The following is a 16,843-nucleotide window of genomic DNA, read 5'->3' on the forward strand; positions in this document are numbered from 1 at the left end:
AGAATGCACTTATTTAATATACTAGAGAGGCATTCAATCTCGATTTCATACTTAGCTGCAGTGAATACAGTAATCATGCAGCAAGAGTTCTGTGATTGATTTATTCTAATTAATCCAATAAATACTAAGGCTTTAATTCCTTGTCTGAGGGTTGTTCTATCACTGTAAGTATGTTGTCCTTGAAGATTTACGTTTGATGGGAGGGAAAGATTTATTAAGCTCTCAACCATTCACATTGGAGTAAATGGCCTTTTTTATCTTGGTGCTTTTTTTTGCTTTTTTTTTTAGCGATCCTCATTACTAACTGTACTGTCTGTAAATGGTTTTCCCCACTCTGCATCTTAGGCTGAGTATTTCCAATCTCTCTTGCCCTCTCCAGCCTCAGCCCATATAGCTATGATGAAGGCTGCCTATCCAACAGCCAGGACCACATTCCCCTTGCTGCACTCCCTCTGCTAGCGACATCATCCCCGCAGTACCAAGAAGCAGTAGCCACAGTCATCGTCAGAGCCAACCAGGCCTACAGCGAGTTCATCAGATCCCAGGAGGGCATGTCATTCAATGGCCAGGTGAGCCAGCAGCTGTTTATAGCCACAATGAAAGGAAGAGCAAGCGAAGCAATTTCCTTCTGAAGCTCTATTTTCGTTACTCTCTCAGGAGGGATGGAAACACGACAGTGTTGAGCTGCAGTAAGAAAGCGTGCTTCCATTTCTTTCTGAAAGAGAGAGAGATTATTGCTTTTGCTCTGTCTTGAACCTTTGGGATTCCAAACAAAGTCAGAGCTTGTGTTCAGAAATGAAGCTACAAAGCTGTGAAGTTAATCAATTTTCAGCATGACACACCTTTCCAAATCAGGAATGCTACCTTTGTTACTAAATGTGATCTCTACTCCCATTGCAAACCAAGGCTGTTTGAGTGTTCCTGTCTTTAAAGGACCTTCAGCAGCTCTCACTGGGGTTGCCTGTTGCAAAAGTGGATTTCTTTTTTGAGACAGCACAGCTGCTGCGCCCTGTAAATACCATGGCTGAGCATCACACCTCTGTGAGCAAAGGCACTCTCTGGCCCAGTGGGATTTAAGTTATTGAACAGGCTGTACCCACTGCTCTGCTGCAGTGTGATTTATCCACCCCAAGTTTATTCCCAGCCCTGCGGCCCCAGACGGCCTTCTCCTGCTCAGGGGTCTCAGTGCTGTATTGTGCCTATCTGCTGAACACACTTGGAGGCAGGACAGCATTATCTCCTCACAGCGCAAACAGGGAACAGAGGCACAGGGAAGCTTGCCTGAAGTAGCACAGAGAGCTGGTGAGGAGGGAATAGAGCTTGTCTTTTTGAGGCTGGAGTTAGGGCCATAGTCAGCACTCTGTGTTGCTTTCACCCTGTTCCAGTGGGCTGGTGGGGACAGCCAGAACATATTAGCTGTGTTAGCTAGTAGGGGTCTGAATGGATGTTCATTGACAAAATAGATTTACTGGTAAAAGCGCTGGTTATCCTGTTACAGCAGCTTTCCCAGGTATAATCCAGCACTCCTTTTAACTGTCGTTTCTCAACTGAAGTCAAAGGGCTCTTCCCCGCCCCACTTCTGTTGCCTTTTTCAGGTCTGTTTGGTAGGAGATTGTGTTGGAGGAATTCTGGGATTTGATGCCTTATGCTACAGCAATCAGACAGTGTCCGAGAGCCAGAACAGCAGTCGGCGAGGGAGTGTTGTGAGTGTCCAGGTAATGCTGGTTCTCAGTGTCTGTTGGGAATGGGTCTGTTGGCCACAACGCCTCCACGGCCCCTGATTTTAGTAAGGATCTTTGCATGAAAGACCAAAGACTCTCTTCTTACTTGGTGGCCGGGCCAACAGGTATGTCCTAGAGCATGTCTCAGGACTTGGTGGCTTTGCTCTGAATGGGATTTTTGTGTAGATGGGGAGGGGAGGATGGAAGGAGGAAGATAAATGTGGGTGTATTCCTGATTCAGCTGCCAGAGTGGTAAATCCATGTATTTCAAATCCCAGGATACCGACCTCCTGTCTCCTGGAATAACAGTGAACAACACCTATTGCTCCAGTGGCTCTAATCTGGAAGCCAGCAGACACCTCAGCAGGAGCAACATCGATATTCCCCGTAGCAATGGAGAAGATCCAAAGAAGCAGCTGCCACGAAAAAGGAGTGATTCATCCACCTACGAACTGGACACAATCAAGCAGCATCAAGCCTTTCTTTCAAGGTAAGATTTAGAAGAAACAGAACCAGCAATATTCTGGAGCTGAGATCAATGCACCTAGGAAACTTGAATGTTGCTTTGTCATCCTGTGACAAGGAAGGTGGAGGAAAGTGTAATTTTAGATTGGAGGAGTATAGATTTCATTGAGTGTGTTGTATATACAAAAAAAAAATTAACAGCACCATTAGTGGCAGGGAGAGAATCCAGCTGCTCTACTGCCTTTGTATTACAATGGGAGGAAGCAGCCCTTCATCCTGTCTCTTGACAACCCAGGCAGTCAGGTAACTGCTTTTTTGCTGTGCTGCAGTTGCAGCATAGAATGGTTTGGGTTGGAAGGGACCTTAAAAATCATCTAATTCCAACCCCCCTGCCGTGGGCAGGGAGGTCATAAAGCAAATACATAAATAACGTGAGTGAAAACAGTGAAGCAGGATTGGGGATCGAGTGTTGCTTTAATTTCTAAGCATCTTTGAAAGCTGACCTGTTGTTGGGAAAGCTGAGCATGTGTTGAGTGTCCTTTAATTTTGGCGTAGTTCAAGTGTGAGATTGAATTGCAGTGCCCTTTCCTGTCATAGGAGTAGGTTTATGCTGCCGGGATAGTTAGATGCTCTAGGCAAGAAGTTCTCAGCCCTCGATGGTTGGCTGACTCAGGGAGCAGCCTTCACCTACACACGAGGATTGTTGTCTCTCTGCTGTCTTACATGACTATTTGATGACTTACATGACTATATTACATGACTATCTGGCGAAGTGACCTGAGCCCCTGCATGAAGCAGGGACAGGGGATTGAGTTCTGTCCCCTGCCAGGGCTGCACCCTTGCACCAAGGTCATGTTTCAGATATGTTACTCACTGTCAAAGCCCTCAGTATCACATTGCAAAGCTTCTTCAAATGGACTTTCAGAAACATATCTGTTAACATAACTGATAAAATTTTCATAGCGGTCTTTCCATTGCTGCTGATCATTCAGGGATTACTTCTGTAAGCCCAGAGGCTTTTTCTGACTGTTTTTTTTCTGACTCATTTGCCTCGCCTGTGGAACTGGATAGCCCATCCCTTTCTCTCCTACAGGACCAGACAGGCTGCATCATCCTCTTAATCCCTCTTCCCCCCACGTCCCAGGTGCTGAGGAGCAATGTCTCCCCCCAGCAAACGCTGTTATCTGCATTGTAACTGTGTCCAAGGCTGTTTTTTTTGTCCTGTACTGAGCTGAAATCCTGTCTTGAATTTCTGCTTCTTCGTTAATTGCAGTTGTTGCTCCAGCCCAGGGGCTCCTGTTGTCCTGCCACGTCAGGGGCCCTTTTGCAAAAGATTCATAGGAGAGAGAAAACACCAAAGGGAACGTCATCGGGGCACAGAGTTGCTATATTCAGAAAGATAAGCTGCATTTACAAAAAAACAACAAAAAAAGACAATAAGCTTCCCAGCTATTTCTAGCAGGTTAATAAAAGGCAATCAGATATTGTTCATACCTTGTTGAACCAGCCTCCTGTATTACAGGAGAAAATATGAGTCATGCAAAAGTGTGCTTTCTCTTCCTTGTTCTTGACCTCCAGAGCACAGACTGAGCGCAGGGAAGTGGGCTGGCGTCTTGCTGTATTTTTGCATCTGGTTTAGCAGAAGCGGTGGGCCTGCGATGGCTGAGGGATTGCACGGTGCCATCTGTCTCTTCAGATAGCTTTGTCCTGCTCCTTCTTGCTCCATCTCCTAAGGAGCGTGGCTGCTCCCTTCAGGAAGCACTCGAGGGGAGCCTGGAAAGGGCCGTCAGCGTTCAGTGCGCTGATGGGTTTCTGCACCTTTACTTCTTTGGGGCTTTCGTATCTTTTTTAATCATTCTTTAGACCTTGGGTCAAAAATAAGCCTCTCCCACATCTCAAGAGCAAGATTAATTCATGAAAAAGAGCAGCCTGATGCCACGAATTGTCTTTGCATCCTCTCCCCCTCCGGTCCCTGGCGCAGGGGTGGTTCGGGGGCAGGGGGTTCTCCTCTTCCACTGCAGCATCTTGGCAGGGTGTCACACCTGGCCCTGTCCTCAGACCTCATGCTCACAGCCATCATCGCTGAGCAGCGCAGTCATGGGCTGAGTGCCCCAGCGCTCCCGCTGTCACTAAATAATGATTTTCCCATATGAAAACTAAGCTCTGATGTGACACGGCTTCGTGCAGGAGATTGGCGGAGCAGAGCCAAGTTTTCCTAATGGGCACCGCATACTGGCAGCCTGGCATATGGGGGCCTTTCTGTCTGTGCCTATTGCAGATTTCAGCTTGTGCCAAAGACACTCATTTTTATTCATGTATCAGACCTACCCGCTTCTCTGGGATAATGCCCAGCAAGCCAGAGCAGCATCTGGAGATTACAATCACACATTTATTTTTAAATTCAGTCCTTCTGCACAACTACATTATTTCTGGCTGTGCTGTACTTGTATTATTGTAAATGAGTTGATTTGCCTCTGAAATCCATAAGCTCTTGTTTAATTAATGCACACAGTACATCTGCTGCTTTTTAAAGGGAGAACAGGGCGCTGTAGGTTGCTTGGAGCATGATGGATTCAGAGTTCCCCTTGGCTCTCGTTTCTTTTGATTGCAAAAAAGACTATCAAGTTCCTGGTAAAACGAGAGGAGCTGTCCAAATTGCTTAGCGGTACGGCTGTTCTCATTCTCTTCCGTTCCCCACGAAGAGATGCCACGGGATGAGGAGCAAATACACAAAAAGCCTCGTACCTGCCCTGCCGTAACACGTCCGTCGTCAGGATCCTTTCTGTGGTGCGTTCATTCGGATCACGCTGCCGCTGCCCTGTCTTTGGCAAAACCCAACTTATTCTAAATAACTTTGTATTCCTTACACACGGCAAACTTAATGTGTTGCAGTCTTGACAGCTAAAATAATTGTAGCTTCACTGAAGGTGGCTTGTTTTTAAATCTGTTTCAGTGTTGCACATCTTGGCAGTGTGATCTCGGGGAGGCTCGTTCACATCACGGAACTGGGAACATACTCATTTTAGCTGTCACTGCTGTAACCTCCTGTTCCTCTCGCTTTTGACATCACTGTTTTGACTTTCTGTGATCTGTACGTCTGGCATAAGTCAGCTTATTATTTCCCTGCGGATGGTAACCAGGAGAATAGTACCGCAGGTGTGCGTGCGGGCTCCTTTAGGCAGTACCTGGCAGCGGGGCACGAGGAGAAAGAAGGTTTTGAGCACCGCTGGGAGCAGCGGCCAGCAGAGCAGAGGTGCTGTCTCTGGGGCAACGTGCTGTTTGCCAAGAAAACTGGGTCCATGTGAAACCCGCTTCTCTTCCCATCTGCATATTTGCAGCTTTTCTTTTACTGAAAAACAGCTATCCCAGAGGGGAAGCATGCGCAGGGGTGAGCGAGTGCAACGGTTCCAGGGCTCCAGATGGTGGGGAGTGAGCATCCCCATTTCCCTGAGCACGGCAGTGCCCAGCTGGGCAGGCACACGCCGCATTCAGAAGCAGCAGCAGTGAGCCAGTGCTGTGGCACGCAGAGCCAGGCAAGTGCTGCGGAGCACCTGGGACTTCGTCGTGGGGCTGGGTAGAGACTTCCATTTGCATCGTCCCTGACTTCAGGCCAGTAAACCTTTTATCCAGCCCAACTGCTGTGGTATTCATTTATCCTACATATTTTATAGACTCTGTTCTGATGCCTGTTAAAGTGTTTGAAAACACCCTGTTAAGATGTTGCTGGTAGTCTGTCTGCAGCTCTCCACTTGCAGTTGTAGCAGTGAGAGCCCAGCAAGGCTGCAGTCTGAATCTGCAGAACCTGGAGAGGAAAAGAAATTGCAGCTTATTGCTTTTCGGTCGTGAGAGAATGATCTCAGAAAACCTTTTGTGAACCAGGTTATTAGTGTTACACATCTGCCACTTCAGCTTTATCCCAGATCTAACCTGCAAAGAAACACTGCTTCCTAGCACGGGGGTGGATTCCCAGGCTTGTTATCTGAGGGTTCCTGTTTCCTCTGTCTCAGTGTCCAAAGGATATGTGACGTCAAATCCCTGTTTTAAACCTCTGTATTGGCCATCCTGCACTGCACACAGGTTGAGTTTTTCAAGGAGATTTGACAACTGGAAGGAACAGAAAAAAGCTTAGACACATTCTGTATCTTCTAGGTGCAGTTACCTGGAGTTGTTGGGCTGGGGTTAAGAGGTAGTTTGAGTGGTAACAACTTGGCACATGTGGTCTCCTGGGCAAAAGAGAGGTGGGAGGGTCCTGGGTGCATGATAAAAACAATTTACCCCATGGTCACTGAGTTAATTACCCCACATTTCCATTCCCAGTGTGTGCCATGCACATGCTTGGAAATTGTGGTTCAAACTTGGTGCACGAGGATCTTAGAAACCCTCTTGCAGATTTTGATCTTTCTTTTTCTTTTTCCCCTCACATTTTCTTTTTCTCTTTCCTTTTTAATACTGTAACATTTGTCCAACTACTTGCACGAGGAAGAAATGGGTAAGCACAACTTTCCGTAACATTTGAGAGTAAGGTGGTGGAAGGAACTCAAATGTTGACAACTAGAAAGCATAGCAGTGATGTGCGTAATAGAGTGAATCGCTGTAAATCTGCTTTTTCCCTTGGTGCTCTAGTAATTTTGCTTTGCTGGTTATTTTAGCTTGCCAATGACTGTTCTGCTAGCAGTAACCAAGTTTCTGACTCCTAAAAAAAAAATAAAAAAATTTGAGGAGCATGGAGTGTGTAAATGAACCCACTTGACGCTTGGATTTGTACAGTCTACATTATGCAAATGAAATGGGGTCATTGTTTGGGGGGACACTTTGCTGGATAATAAACTACAGTGAAGAGGCATGGTGGGTTGATTGGCACTGTTTCTTCACTTAAGAGACAGAATTCTCACAGTTGATCATTTATCTGGTCATCAATTATGAAAAACCGACATGAATAAAATTTTGTCTTTGTTTTCTGCTCTTCTTCTAGTTTACATTCTAGTGTTCTCAGAAATGACCCGGGATCCAGGCGATCTAGTAGCTCCACTATGCTGGACGGAGGAAATATTGGAAAGTTTGAGTTTGAGATCACGGACTTCTTCCTCTTTGGTTCTCCCCTGGGTCTGGTTCTTGCACTACGAAAAACTGTCATTCCAGCTCTTGACAGTAAGTCCTGATGTAAACTGCTGAGCTCACTGAGTAAACCAGTAAAAAACAAATATTTATGTATAACATTTACTGCACCATAAGGAATCAGATCACTGTATGCTCTAGCCGATACTGATGATACAATGTATTTGTCATTTAGTTTCAAAACATTAAAAATACTGTGAAATTTTTGAATCTGTAAATGATGTACTGATAAATTGTTTCCATTGATTAAACTGGAACATGAGGGAGATGATAAATCTTCAGTGCTTTTTCTGTTTTTGTAAACTTAACTGTTACCTGTTTTACACACAAATAATTACACTAACCTAACCAATAGCCATGTGATACTTGAATATTTTTTTCTCCATCTCTTTAGTCTTTCAGCTCAGACCAGCTTGCCAGCAGGTCTATAACCTGTTCCACCCTGCAGACCCATCTGCTTCACGCCTCGAGCCTCTTCTGGAGAGAAAGTTTTACCTTTTGCCCCCATTTAATATTCCCCGTTACCAGAGGTTCCCACTGGGTGATGGCAATTCTGCTGTTCTGGGTAAGTCACTTTGGATTCATGTTAGCTTTCTGAAGGGTTATATCCACACTTCACATGAGGTTATCAAAGCAATTGGAAAGGCCAAGAAAGGGAATTGGCCCTGTAATGTTAACCTTGTTCCTGCTTTATTGGAAAAGTAGATTTCTTCCAACAAAATCAGTGCCTTGTGACTCAAATGCCTGCCGTTTGTCACACAAAGGCCAGCAGCTGCTGAGAGTCAAAATGTGGTGACCTCTCTTTGAAGGTCCCTGTTTAATACCCAAGCTAGCGCTTGTGGTTGGGACTGGATGAAACATGATTAACTTGGCTGAGTTTTAGGACCTTGATGTTTGGGACGCCAGTGAAGACTGGAAGGAGCAGAGTCAATAGTGACATCATGAGATGATTTACTTGGTTGCACCCTTTGCTTTTTCATGGAACCAGCCAAAGGACTGGCTACTGCACACGGGTGGGCTGGTGACAGTGCCTTGCCTTTGCCACCTTGCCAGTGAGACACTGTTTTCCTAGAACACCTAGGATTCCTCTGCCACCAGTGGCCTTTTCACTTGCTCTAGCCCAATTGCAGCAGTAACAATATCTAAAATGGCTGTGTGCATGTCCTTTTGGCTGCCTGGGTTGCATCTGAAGCAATTGTGTCCTGACCATGCCCTGCCTCAGCTCCCATTACATCAGTGCTCTTGCAGTTGATCTAATTAAATAAATTATATTTCCTACCATCTTCACCTCACTTCTGTGCCTAGACTCTCATGGTCTGTTGCCATTTCAGTGCAAGATCTCATTGCAAGGAGCTCTTCAGGAAGCTCAGCACTGTGCAGAACTAAATTTGACCTTTCTGCTTCACCTAAAGCTTTGGCTCCCTGCAGGGTCAAGGCTTTGGGGCAGGAAGAACTATTTCACCATAATTTTTCCCATGTAGGTTGTTAGTCAAAGCCTACTTACAGTAAACAGAGCAATTAAGAGTCTCTACTGTAAAACTAGATTTACAGCATACAAGAAATCATGCTGGCAAACAAGAGTCAAATACGAAAGCCATCAGCTAGAAGGATTGGGATTTTTTTTTCTCTAAAACTCTGGTAACTTTCCATTTATTTAATCATGTAGGACCAAATGAAGAGAAATATGTATCCAGAGGTGAATTAAAAAAATGATACTCTGCATCACTTTTAAATTGAAAATGCAAAACAGTGGTCTTGTATGTATCTGTATCTTTAAGGATTGTTTTAATTGCTGAATCTGATTTGTTTAAATGGGCATAAACTAAAATCCATGTTTAATGGAGTGAATAAAATACTTTCTGCAGGCCCTACTCACTCATCAAATTTGGCAAAGATCTTGCTGCAACACTTTTTAAAAATGGATCCACCCACAACTGCATTTGTACCCAGTCCAGTTACAACAGCTTGGGGAATCTGTAGCAACTTGAAAAGCAGATTTTTTTGGGGGTATGCTTTAGATATCAGCTGCAAGTGGCTTCTTATAGAAATTAAAATGAAAAATCCTGAACATCTTACCTTCTTCCCCTTAAATATATTTCAAGTCACCTGTTCTCAGCGAAGCCTGAAGCAAAAGCCCCGTTGCCATTGAGCAACTTTCATTCTGGTTATCATTCTGTGCAACAAGCAGTGATCTTATTAATTTACTGGGCCTCCCTAGACCTTTGTTAAGTTGGTTGTGTCTAAGTTTAGAGAGACACTTCCATGTAATGTAATGGAGAGGAGTTACACAGCAATTAGCTCAACTATGGGCAGGGTAGAACGATTTCAGAACCCTCTCCAGGTTTGAGCTTTGTTATTAAAAGAGACGCTGCTTTGGCATGGTGAATAGGACTGACAAAAAAGCAACTTTACATTCTCTTCTTGTGTAAGATGAAGCCTCTTCGTTAGCTTATCATAAAGTAACGGACTATTCCTTTCCATTAGAGTAAAAATTATGTTGAGATTTATGCATTACCCAGGAGGACTGTTCTGACCATGATTTGCAAAGCCACTGCTAAAGCAGGAGCGTTCACCGTAAGGTGCTCCAGAAAAGTTAATTGTTGCTGTAATTAAGAGATATGATTTAGTGATCGTGTGCAATTCAGGTGCTCAATTATAATTAGTTATGTACTAAACATTCTGTAACACTATTTGTGTGTATTTCCTTGCACAGATAGCTGGCTTTTATTTATTTATTTATTTTTGTCCAGGGCTCAGGAAGCCTCTTAGGCTCTTGTTTTGCCATCTGTACTAATGCTGGGTCCCTGTTTGATTATAACCGACATGCAGAGTGAAATCAAATTCACATCCCTGCTTACTCCTGTGCTTTGCACTGTGTAGGCTGAGTCTCATTCAAGTAAATCTCCCTTAGAGCATATTTTTTTTTCCTTGTAGTAAAAAAGATTTCTCTGGATCTGCTGGGTATTTATGGATTCGGCTCATTTGGAGGAGCTGGTTAAGAGACTCTTTTTTCTTTTGTTGTTGAAATGCCATCATTTTGCTCTCTTCTGCTACCAGTTAATCTCTCTGATGTGGGTCTATATGGAAAGTCACCCATGTTTTGTTTCTTTTCCTCTATTTGAAGGTTTTCCTTTCATTGAAGACCCTGACTCATAGTTGAAGTGCTCAGTTGTAACTGTTTGTATGTTAACACTTTGTGGCCGCATGTCTGTTGTTCTTTGTCCTTCTGTTTTTTGTTTTTTGTTGTTTTTTTTTTATTTTCCCATCTGCTTCTAGTTGAGACAATCCAGAACAATCCCATCCTCCTCATGGAAAGCAGCCCTCTGGGTGCTCTCCAGCACCAGGACAGCTTCATGGAAACAAGTATCCCCGTTCCCGTACTGAATTGGCAAGATGTTTCCAATAAAAGTGCCGGTTTTGCTGAGTGTGTGTAATCTACACTTTTGTATTGTTGTCTTGGGTACTTGGGGTGCTTTTTGGAGATCACACTGTTACCTCCTGGAGCTGAAATCTTCATGCTGTGTCTCAGGCTGTGCCACATGAACAAACTGCTTGGGATCGTGCTTGGGGTCTGGGAGACCCAGCAGGAAAAAGAATGAGTTGGCATTACAGTGCTGAGTTTGGAAGGGGAGCCTGCTGCCACATGCTCAGGTTTTTTCCTTCTGTGGTGGCTGTGCTGCTGGGAAGAGGCTTTGGCACAGAGACGTGGAGTCCCCGGGTGGCCCTGCTCATGTGCAGGATCCCCTGGGAACAGCTCGGTTTGTCCACAGCGTGCAACTCCCCAGTGCTCAGCCACACTGCATCGTGGCCAGAAGTCTAATGCCTGTCGGACCAGATTTTGTCCATTTGAGTATCGTGTTTGGACAGTCCTTGTGGCTCTGCTGAATACACTGACTGAGGCTTTCAGACCCCAAGGTAGCTGTATGTGTTGGCTTTTGAAAATTAATTTTGCGACTTCTGCCTTAAAAAGCAAACTTTGATGCATTCGTTTTGCCTTATTTTACCGTTGTAAATGCTGCATGGCCTCATTTATTCTGGTGGTGGCTGGTGCTGCATCTGTGATTTTAATGAGAGTTGACTTTGTTTTGGTTCTTTCCTGTGTCTTACTTGCCCATTCTCACCTTTTTTTTATTTTGCATTGGGTGCCTGATTCAGCCGCCTTTTTTTTTTATTATTTTTGTTTAACAAGCTGACCCTTGCTGTTCATGAGCAGTCCAGTTACGTTATGTGGTCATACAGGATGGCAACATCGCTGACTATCCCAGATAGTCTCTCCCTGATGATTTTCAGGTGTGCAGTTGCCATGTTGCCCGTGCTGTGATGTTCTGTAACAAAGCAGAGGGAAAGGATCTGGCACTATTAATTAAGCACTTTGGAGGTCAGTGATGAAATGCCCGTTAGCTGTTATCTGATACATCCTGCTGTCAGGACAGGGCTTTCAGAAGCTTCTCTGCTCTCTACCCTGTGTTTCAAGAGCACAACGTGGCCAAGCGGTGCTTGGTTTGACTGCAGCAGGTGCTGATTCCTAGTTCAGCCACTGGGAATGGATCTCCAGAATCATAACGACTTAAGGGCAACGGAAATTTGTGTTGAAATTTGTGTGGCTCTTGATCTTAGGGTAGCAATTGCAGAGTGCCCAGCACTGGCTAGTGACTGGTGCAGGCAGGGTCTGGCCTGTGCTGAGCAGCTGGCTGGCTTCTTTGTTTTGTTATTGAACCTTCCATATCTTCAACTGCTTTCAGTATTCCCTGCTTTGGTGGCACAGCCCAGCCTGCAAAGAGCATATACCGAAACGTGCCATTTGGATGCCCCAAGGACTTAACTTGGTGCCAGCAGTACATTAGGAGGATGGCCCAGTGCCGTTCACTGAGTGCGAAACAATTAGTAAGAACATCGACGAATGGGTCCATAAACAAAAAGGTACAGCACTGAAATGAGTATTAAGGACCCATAGCCAGGCAAAAAAAAAAGTGATTTTGCTTCTTATGGCAGCTCTTGTAGTATTGCAGTTAAATCTCAATTCACGCATCGGTCTGCCATGTGCTGCCGGGAGAGGGGTGCTCAGGGTGCCACTCGAGCCAGGTCTCCAGCTTTGGGATCTTCCTCGCTCTGGTGAGGCCTGCTCTCAGACATGGTACAAAGCACATTTCAGCCAGCGCAGTAAACCAGTGGCACCTCTGTCCACCTGTATCTAATGTCCAGAAGGAACAGCTAATCTTGATGGTTGGTGGCTAAACTTGATCTTTCTGGTGCTGGTCCTGTTCCAGGCATCGGGATTGGGTTGGAAGTGTTTGCTGGAGAAACCTCCCGGGCTGCCACCTGTGAAAAGCAGAACACAGGGCCCTTCTGGAGCAGGAGCAGTCGCAGGGGCTTGGTCACTTTGTGCCGGTGTGGCAGCATCTGCTGCGTCCTGCCCCGGTCACATCATTCCCACAGACAGCCCCCTTGGTTTCAAAAAGGCAAGAACCTTCCTGCCCGAGGGATTTGGTACAAGGAATACACAGAGTTTAGGAAAGATGTTCTTAGTTTGTTTCTTCGTTTTTTTTTTTTCTTTTCTTTTCTTTTTTTCCTGTGAGTCAGGTCACAGGGTTTTATCTGGAAGTCGCTGTCACAGCAGCTTTGGGGTTGAGGAAGCCTGGCTAAAGGGGCAGTTTTCTGCCCACGTTTCCTGCCCTGCTTTTTCCTGGCCCTCATTTTTCTTAGAAACTGTAATCTTTCAGGGACAGAGGGTGCATAGCTTGGGAAAAGGAAGAAACATGACAGTAACCCAAGTGGGCTGGACGCAGGGACGCTGCAGTTGGGCTGCATGTCAGCCTCTACAGAGCAGATTCCTGCCACCGACACACAGCTTGGTAACAGTAAAACAGATTAGGTTTTTATACGAGTGAGAATGACTCCTGTGGTGACACTAGCTAGCGTGGTGCTGGAGGGGCTGTTGAAGTGGGTTTTTTTTGTGTTGATTTGTTTTGTTTTTTCTTCAGACTCAGAAATCCGCAGTTAGGCACAGAAAGCCAGATGACTGAGAAAGCAAGCCCAGAGTGCCACTGTTTTTAACTTTACTTATTTCCAGTTCCCGGGCCCATGAAAAAAGGAGGTAAAATTCACACAGAGCTAAGCGAAGATAAGCTAAAAGAGCCAGAGCCGTGATCAACCCATTTGGCCCAGCCTTTCCTTCTGTGTAGCATTGGTGTAAGACTCCAGCTGCTTCCTAATTCAAGCCACAGATGTTTATTTTTAAGGGAGAAAAAGAAGTTCAGGCCTCGCGGGTAGGTGCAAGCTAAACCTGAGCCTGGCATTTTTCCTAGTTGGACAAAGCCAAACCTCTCCTTGCATCTGACCGAGTTCAGGGGAGCTGACAGTCATCATCTGTGTTGCAGCTGTGTCGGGGCACCCGTGTGATGGGAGGGATAATTGCAGAAGGATCTCACAGTCTGTACAGGCAAGGAGAAGAAGGGGTAACTCGGAGAGGTGAGGGGGCTGTGCCGGGTCACGCAGTCAGTAGGTACCTGCAGTGGGAGTGAGACCCCTTACCCTGTCTGTGGGGTTGAACTCAGCCAGCTCCTGGCTTGGCTCATGTTCCCCAAGCACAGCCTCTGGTCGAATTGTCTCTCCTGCCTCGTGCTGGTGCTTTCTGCAGGAAGAAAACTGTGCTGGCCTAGTGGGGCTGGCTGGGCTGTGGATGCTGGTAGCAGCCTTGACAGCCAGCAGCTTGAGGCAAGGTGAAAAGTGGAGGAAAGTGCTGAGAAAGTGATGCTGGTAATGGCCTTTCAGGCACAACGTGGGCAGTGTGTGAAGCTCATCATCAGGTCAGGCTCCCGCTAGGACTCAGATCTTGCAGTCCACAAAGCTTTTACACAGAGCAGCTTGTGGCCTGATTTTCCCTGCAGAGAACAGAACTCTTTTACCGACACTTATCTACACATTTTCTGCTTCATACATTCTCTTTCCCTCCGCTGCAGCAGGATTTGTGTGGGCACAGACACTGCTGCTGTGAACTGAAAGATCGGAGGAAGCAGAGCAGTAGCCCCAAGCAAAAAGATCTGTATTAAAATAAACCAGTTGCCAAAACAACGCCTCGTGTCAGCTGCACACTGGGATCAAATCCAGGGATTGCCAAACTGGCTGAAGTAGGTGGAGGATGTTGGTGCAGGGGAGTAATTTTCCTGTGTTCCCCGTGGCGTCCACTGCCCAGCTGGGCACAAACTTTTGCCCTGTCTGGAAAAAAGCTCAGATACTGCTACTCAGGTACAACAGAGATGGGCAACATCAAAGCGATAGTAAATAGCTTTGCTTCTGCATGTTACTGTCATACCTGTGTTGCCTGCTGTGAAGCACGTGGTATTGGCACTACAAACCCTCTGCAGTGCAGGATGTCCCAGAGACGTTTAATTTGGCCTCAGAGCATCCACAGAGGGGTGGGTGCTCATACCACTGTTACAGGGGGAAAAATGAAATGCAGAGATTTTATCTTGACTTTCAGCATCTCTTGGTTTGCCAGTCCTGAACGTTTTTAGGTCCATTTCCCTCTAATACATGTATAAGGTCCACGTGAGCATGCCTTTAAATCCTCCTTTTCTATATTTATGTACTAGAGGGTTAAGCCACACTTGGTAAACCTCAGGTTGGGATCTAAAATCCAGACTTGCATGTTGTACAAAAGAAGCTCTGTTTTCACAGAGACTGAGCGCTCCCCGATCCACCAACACCGATTGGAGATGTAAGTGCTCAGCACCAGGCTCCTTTTTCCTCAATAGCCCCTGTTTTAGTTTAACGAGTGTTGGCTGTATCCATCAGCAATAAAATACAAGTTCAAATTTAGTCCCTGCCAGGCATGAAAATGTTTTCTTGATATTTTTTTGCATTAATGCTTCTATCCTGGAGATGTTCATTTAAGTCTAAATGTTTCAAGAAAACAAATATCCCCTTTTAAAGGTTGTTTTTTTGTTGTTCTCCTTCCCCTGATTATTATTTTGTCTCAATGTGAATATATAAAGTTGTATATATTCACATCTGTATGTATGACACATGGTTCTGTTCTTGCTGCTTAAATAAGTCTGCCTGGATTTTGGTTTGGGGTTTTGGATTTGTTTTTTTTAGCTAATTATTTTGCTTTTCTCAATCAAAGACTGCTCTTCCTGCCACATGCCTCTTTGCCTGCTGTGGTGTTTGCTTCCTTTTCAAACTAGAGCTCCAATGAAATGTTTTTCATTCCAATCAGTTTTGAAAGGTTTTTGCATCTACGAGCCTTGTTTGCCTCCTCTTCCTCCTCTCAAGTTCATCTTGCCCAGCCTCTGTCTGTTGGTCTAATATTTTGATTTCCCTGTTTCAACTTTGTAGCAGATGTTGTTCAGTCTCATGGTGCCGTCTTCATGGAAAGCGCGTCCCTGTCCACCCCCATTTCAGCCCCTCAGTTCAGGGGCTTCCGGAGAGCCAGTGAGATCAGCATTGCCAGCCAGGTCTCAGGAATGGCAGACAGTTACACTGCTTCCAACATAGCCAACAGTAAGTGTTTCACCCCCTCTGACACTTCTGCTCGCCACCACACCGCTGTCTCAGCGCCGTGCACCAAGCCGTCCCGCTCTGGCTCAGAGCCACGCAGCTTCTGTCCGTCTGTCTGTCTGTCTGGGGTATGCTTTCCATTTATAACAAAACCTGGAGCTATTTCACCTTCACCTGATTTTGTCCTAGTCAGTGCTGCGTGTTATCGTACCCCCTGGAGGAGCCAGATTATGACACAGGGGCCATTGCCGCGTTATGCATGTTGGACTGTGCTGGTGATTATGGTGTAAATTGTTCAAAAATGGTAATAATTGATAACTCTGAGCGCCATTTGGCTGCTGTGTGTGGTGAGGGTTAACCCAAAGGGATGTTTGTGCACTGCTGTTGATAAGAGTCTGGCAGAACTATTGGGGATCAGCACTTCTAGATTAATAATGCAGGATGTGGTGCGTGGCTTGATGCAGATTACTTAAACGTGATCCGCAAGAGGAGGGGACAAGTAAGCCCTTCTGTAATGCTGAAAGGCAGGAAAAGGTTTGGGTTATTTATTACTTTGCATCGAAAATTCAGCTCTTCTGTAGCCTGGAGGGCAGCTCCAAGAGTCAGTCAATTATGAGCCATGTCCCAGAGCAGAGTGAGGAGAAAAAGGATGTTGTTTTTTATTTTTTATCAAAACCTGTATAGCTTCCCAGCTAACATAGTGAGGGACAACAGCCCTTGTTAGCAATTCAGCCCGTTCCTCATTTCAGCTGAGGTGTGAGATTAACAGAATATATCCTCACGGACCTCTGATAAACTCAGATGGAAAGAGGCTGAAAGCCAAACAAATTTAAAAACCAAAAAACCTTCAGCCCAAACTTCTGTCCCAGAAGGTGGTGAAAACTTAGAGATAGTCCGTTCCCAGCACGTTAAATTACAGGGCTATGAACAACTTGCTTCGTAATTAATTACCGAGCTTAGTAACGCTCCCTGAGGCAAGTGTGAGCTGTTGGAAGTGCGTGGGCATGGGGCAGAGGCTTCTTGTCCTGTTTGAGGCGACCTTT

General features: G+C 45.5%; 1 protein-coding gene across 17 annotated transcripts in view; it reads left to right on the plus strand.

Annotated features, from left to right (window-relative positions):
* PITPNM2 (phosphatidylinositol transfer protein membrane associated 2) overlaps positions 1 to 16,843 on the plus strand; it is a 136,020-nt gene that overhangs the window by 104,609 nt on the left and 14,568 nt on the right. For 8 of the 17 annotated variants that reach the window (XM_040577522.1, XM_040577528.1, XM_040577523.1 and 5 more), the window contains 7 exons: positions 380 to 569; positions 1,596 to 1,715; positions 2,000 to 2,211; positions 7,159 to 7,334; positions 7,696 to 7,866; positions 10,578 to 10,727; positions 15,639 to 15,803. In XM_040577522.1, the coding sequence (XP_040433456.1) occupies positions 380 to 569; positions 1,596 to 1,715; positions 2,000 to 2,211; positions 7,159 to 7,334; positions 7,696 to 7,866; positions 10,578 to 10,727; positions 15,639 to 15,803 (1,184 nt within the window). The remainder of the gene's footprint in view (positions 1 to 379; positions 570 to 1,595; positions 1,716 to 1,999; positions 2,212 to 7,158; positions 7,335 to 7,695; positions 7,867 to 10,577; positions 10,728 to 15,638; positions 15,804 to 16,843) is intronic. The other 9 variants (XM_040577535.1, XM_040577529.1, XM_040577534.1 and 6 more) reach the window with 4 other exon arrangements.

Source organism: Cygnus olor, chromosome 17 (genome assembly GCF_009769625.2).
Source record: "Cygnus olor isolate bCygOlo1 chromosome 17, bCygOlo1.pri.v2, whole genome shotgun sequence".
Lineage (NCBI taxonomy): Eukaryota > Metazoa > Chordata > Aves > Anseriformes > Anatidae > Cygnus > Cygnus olor.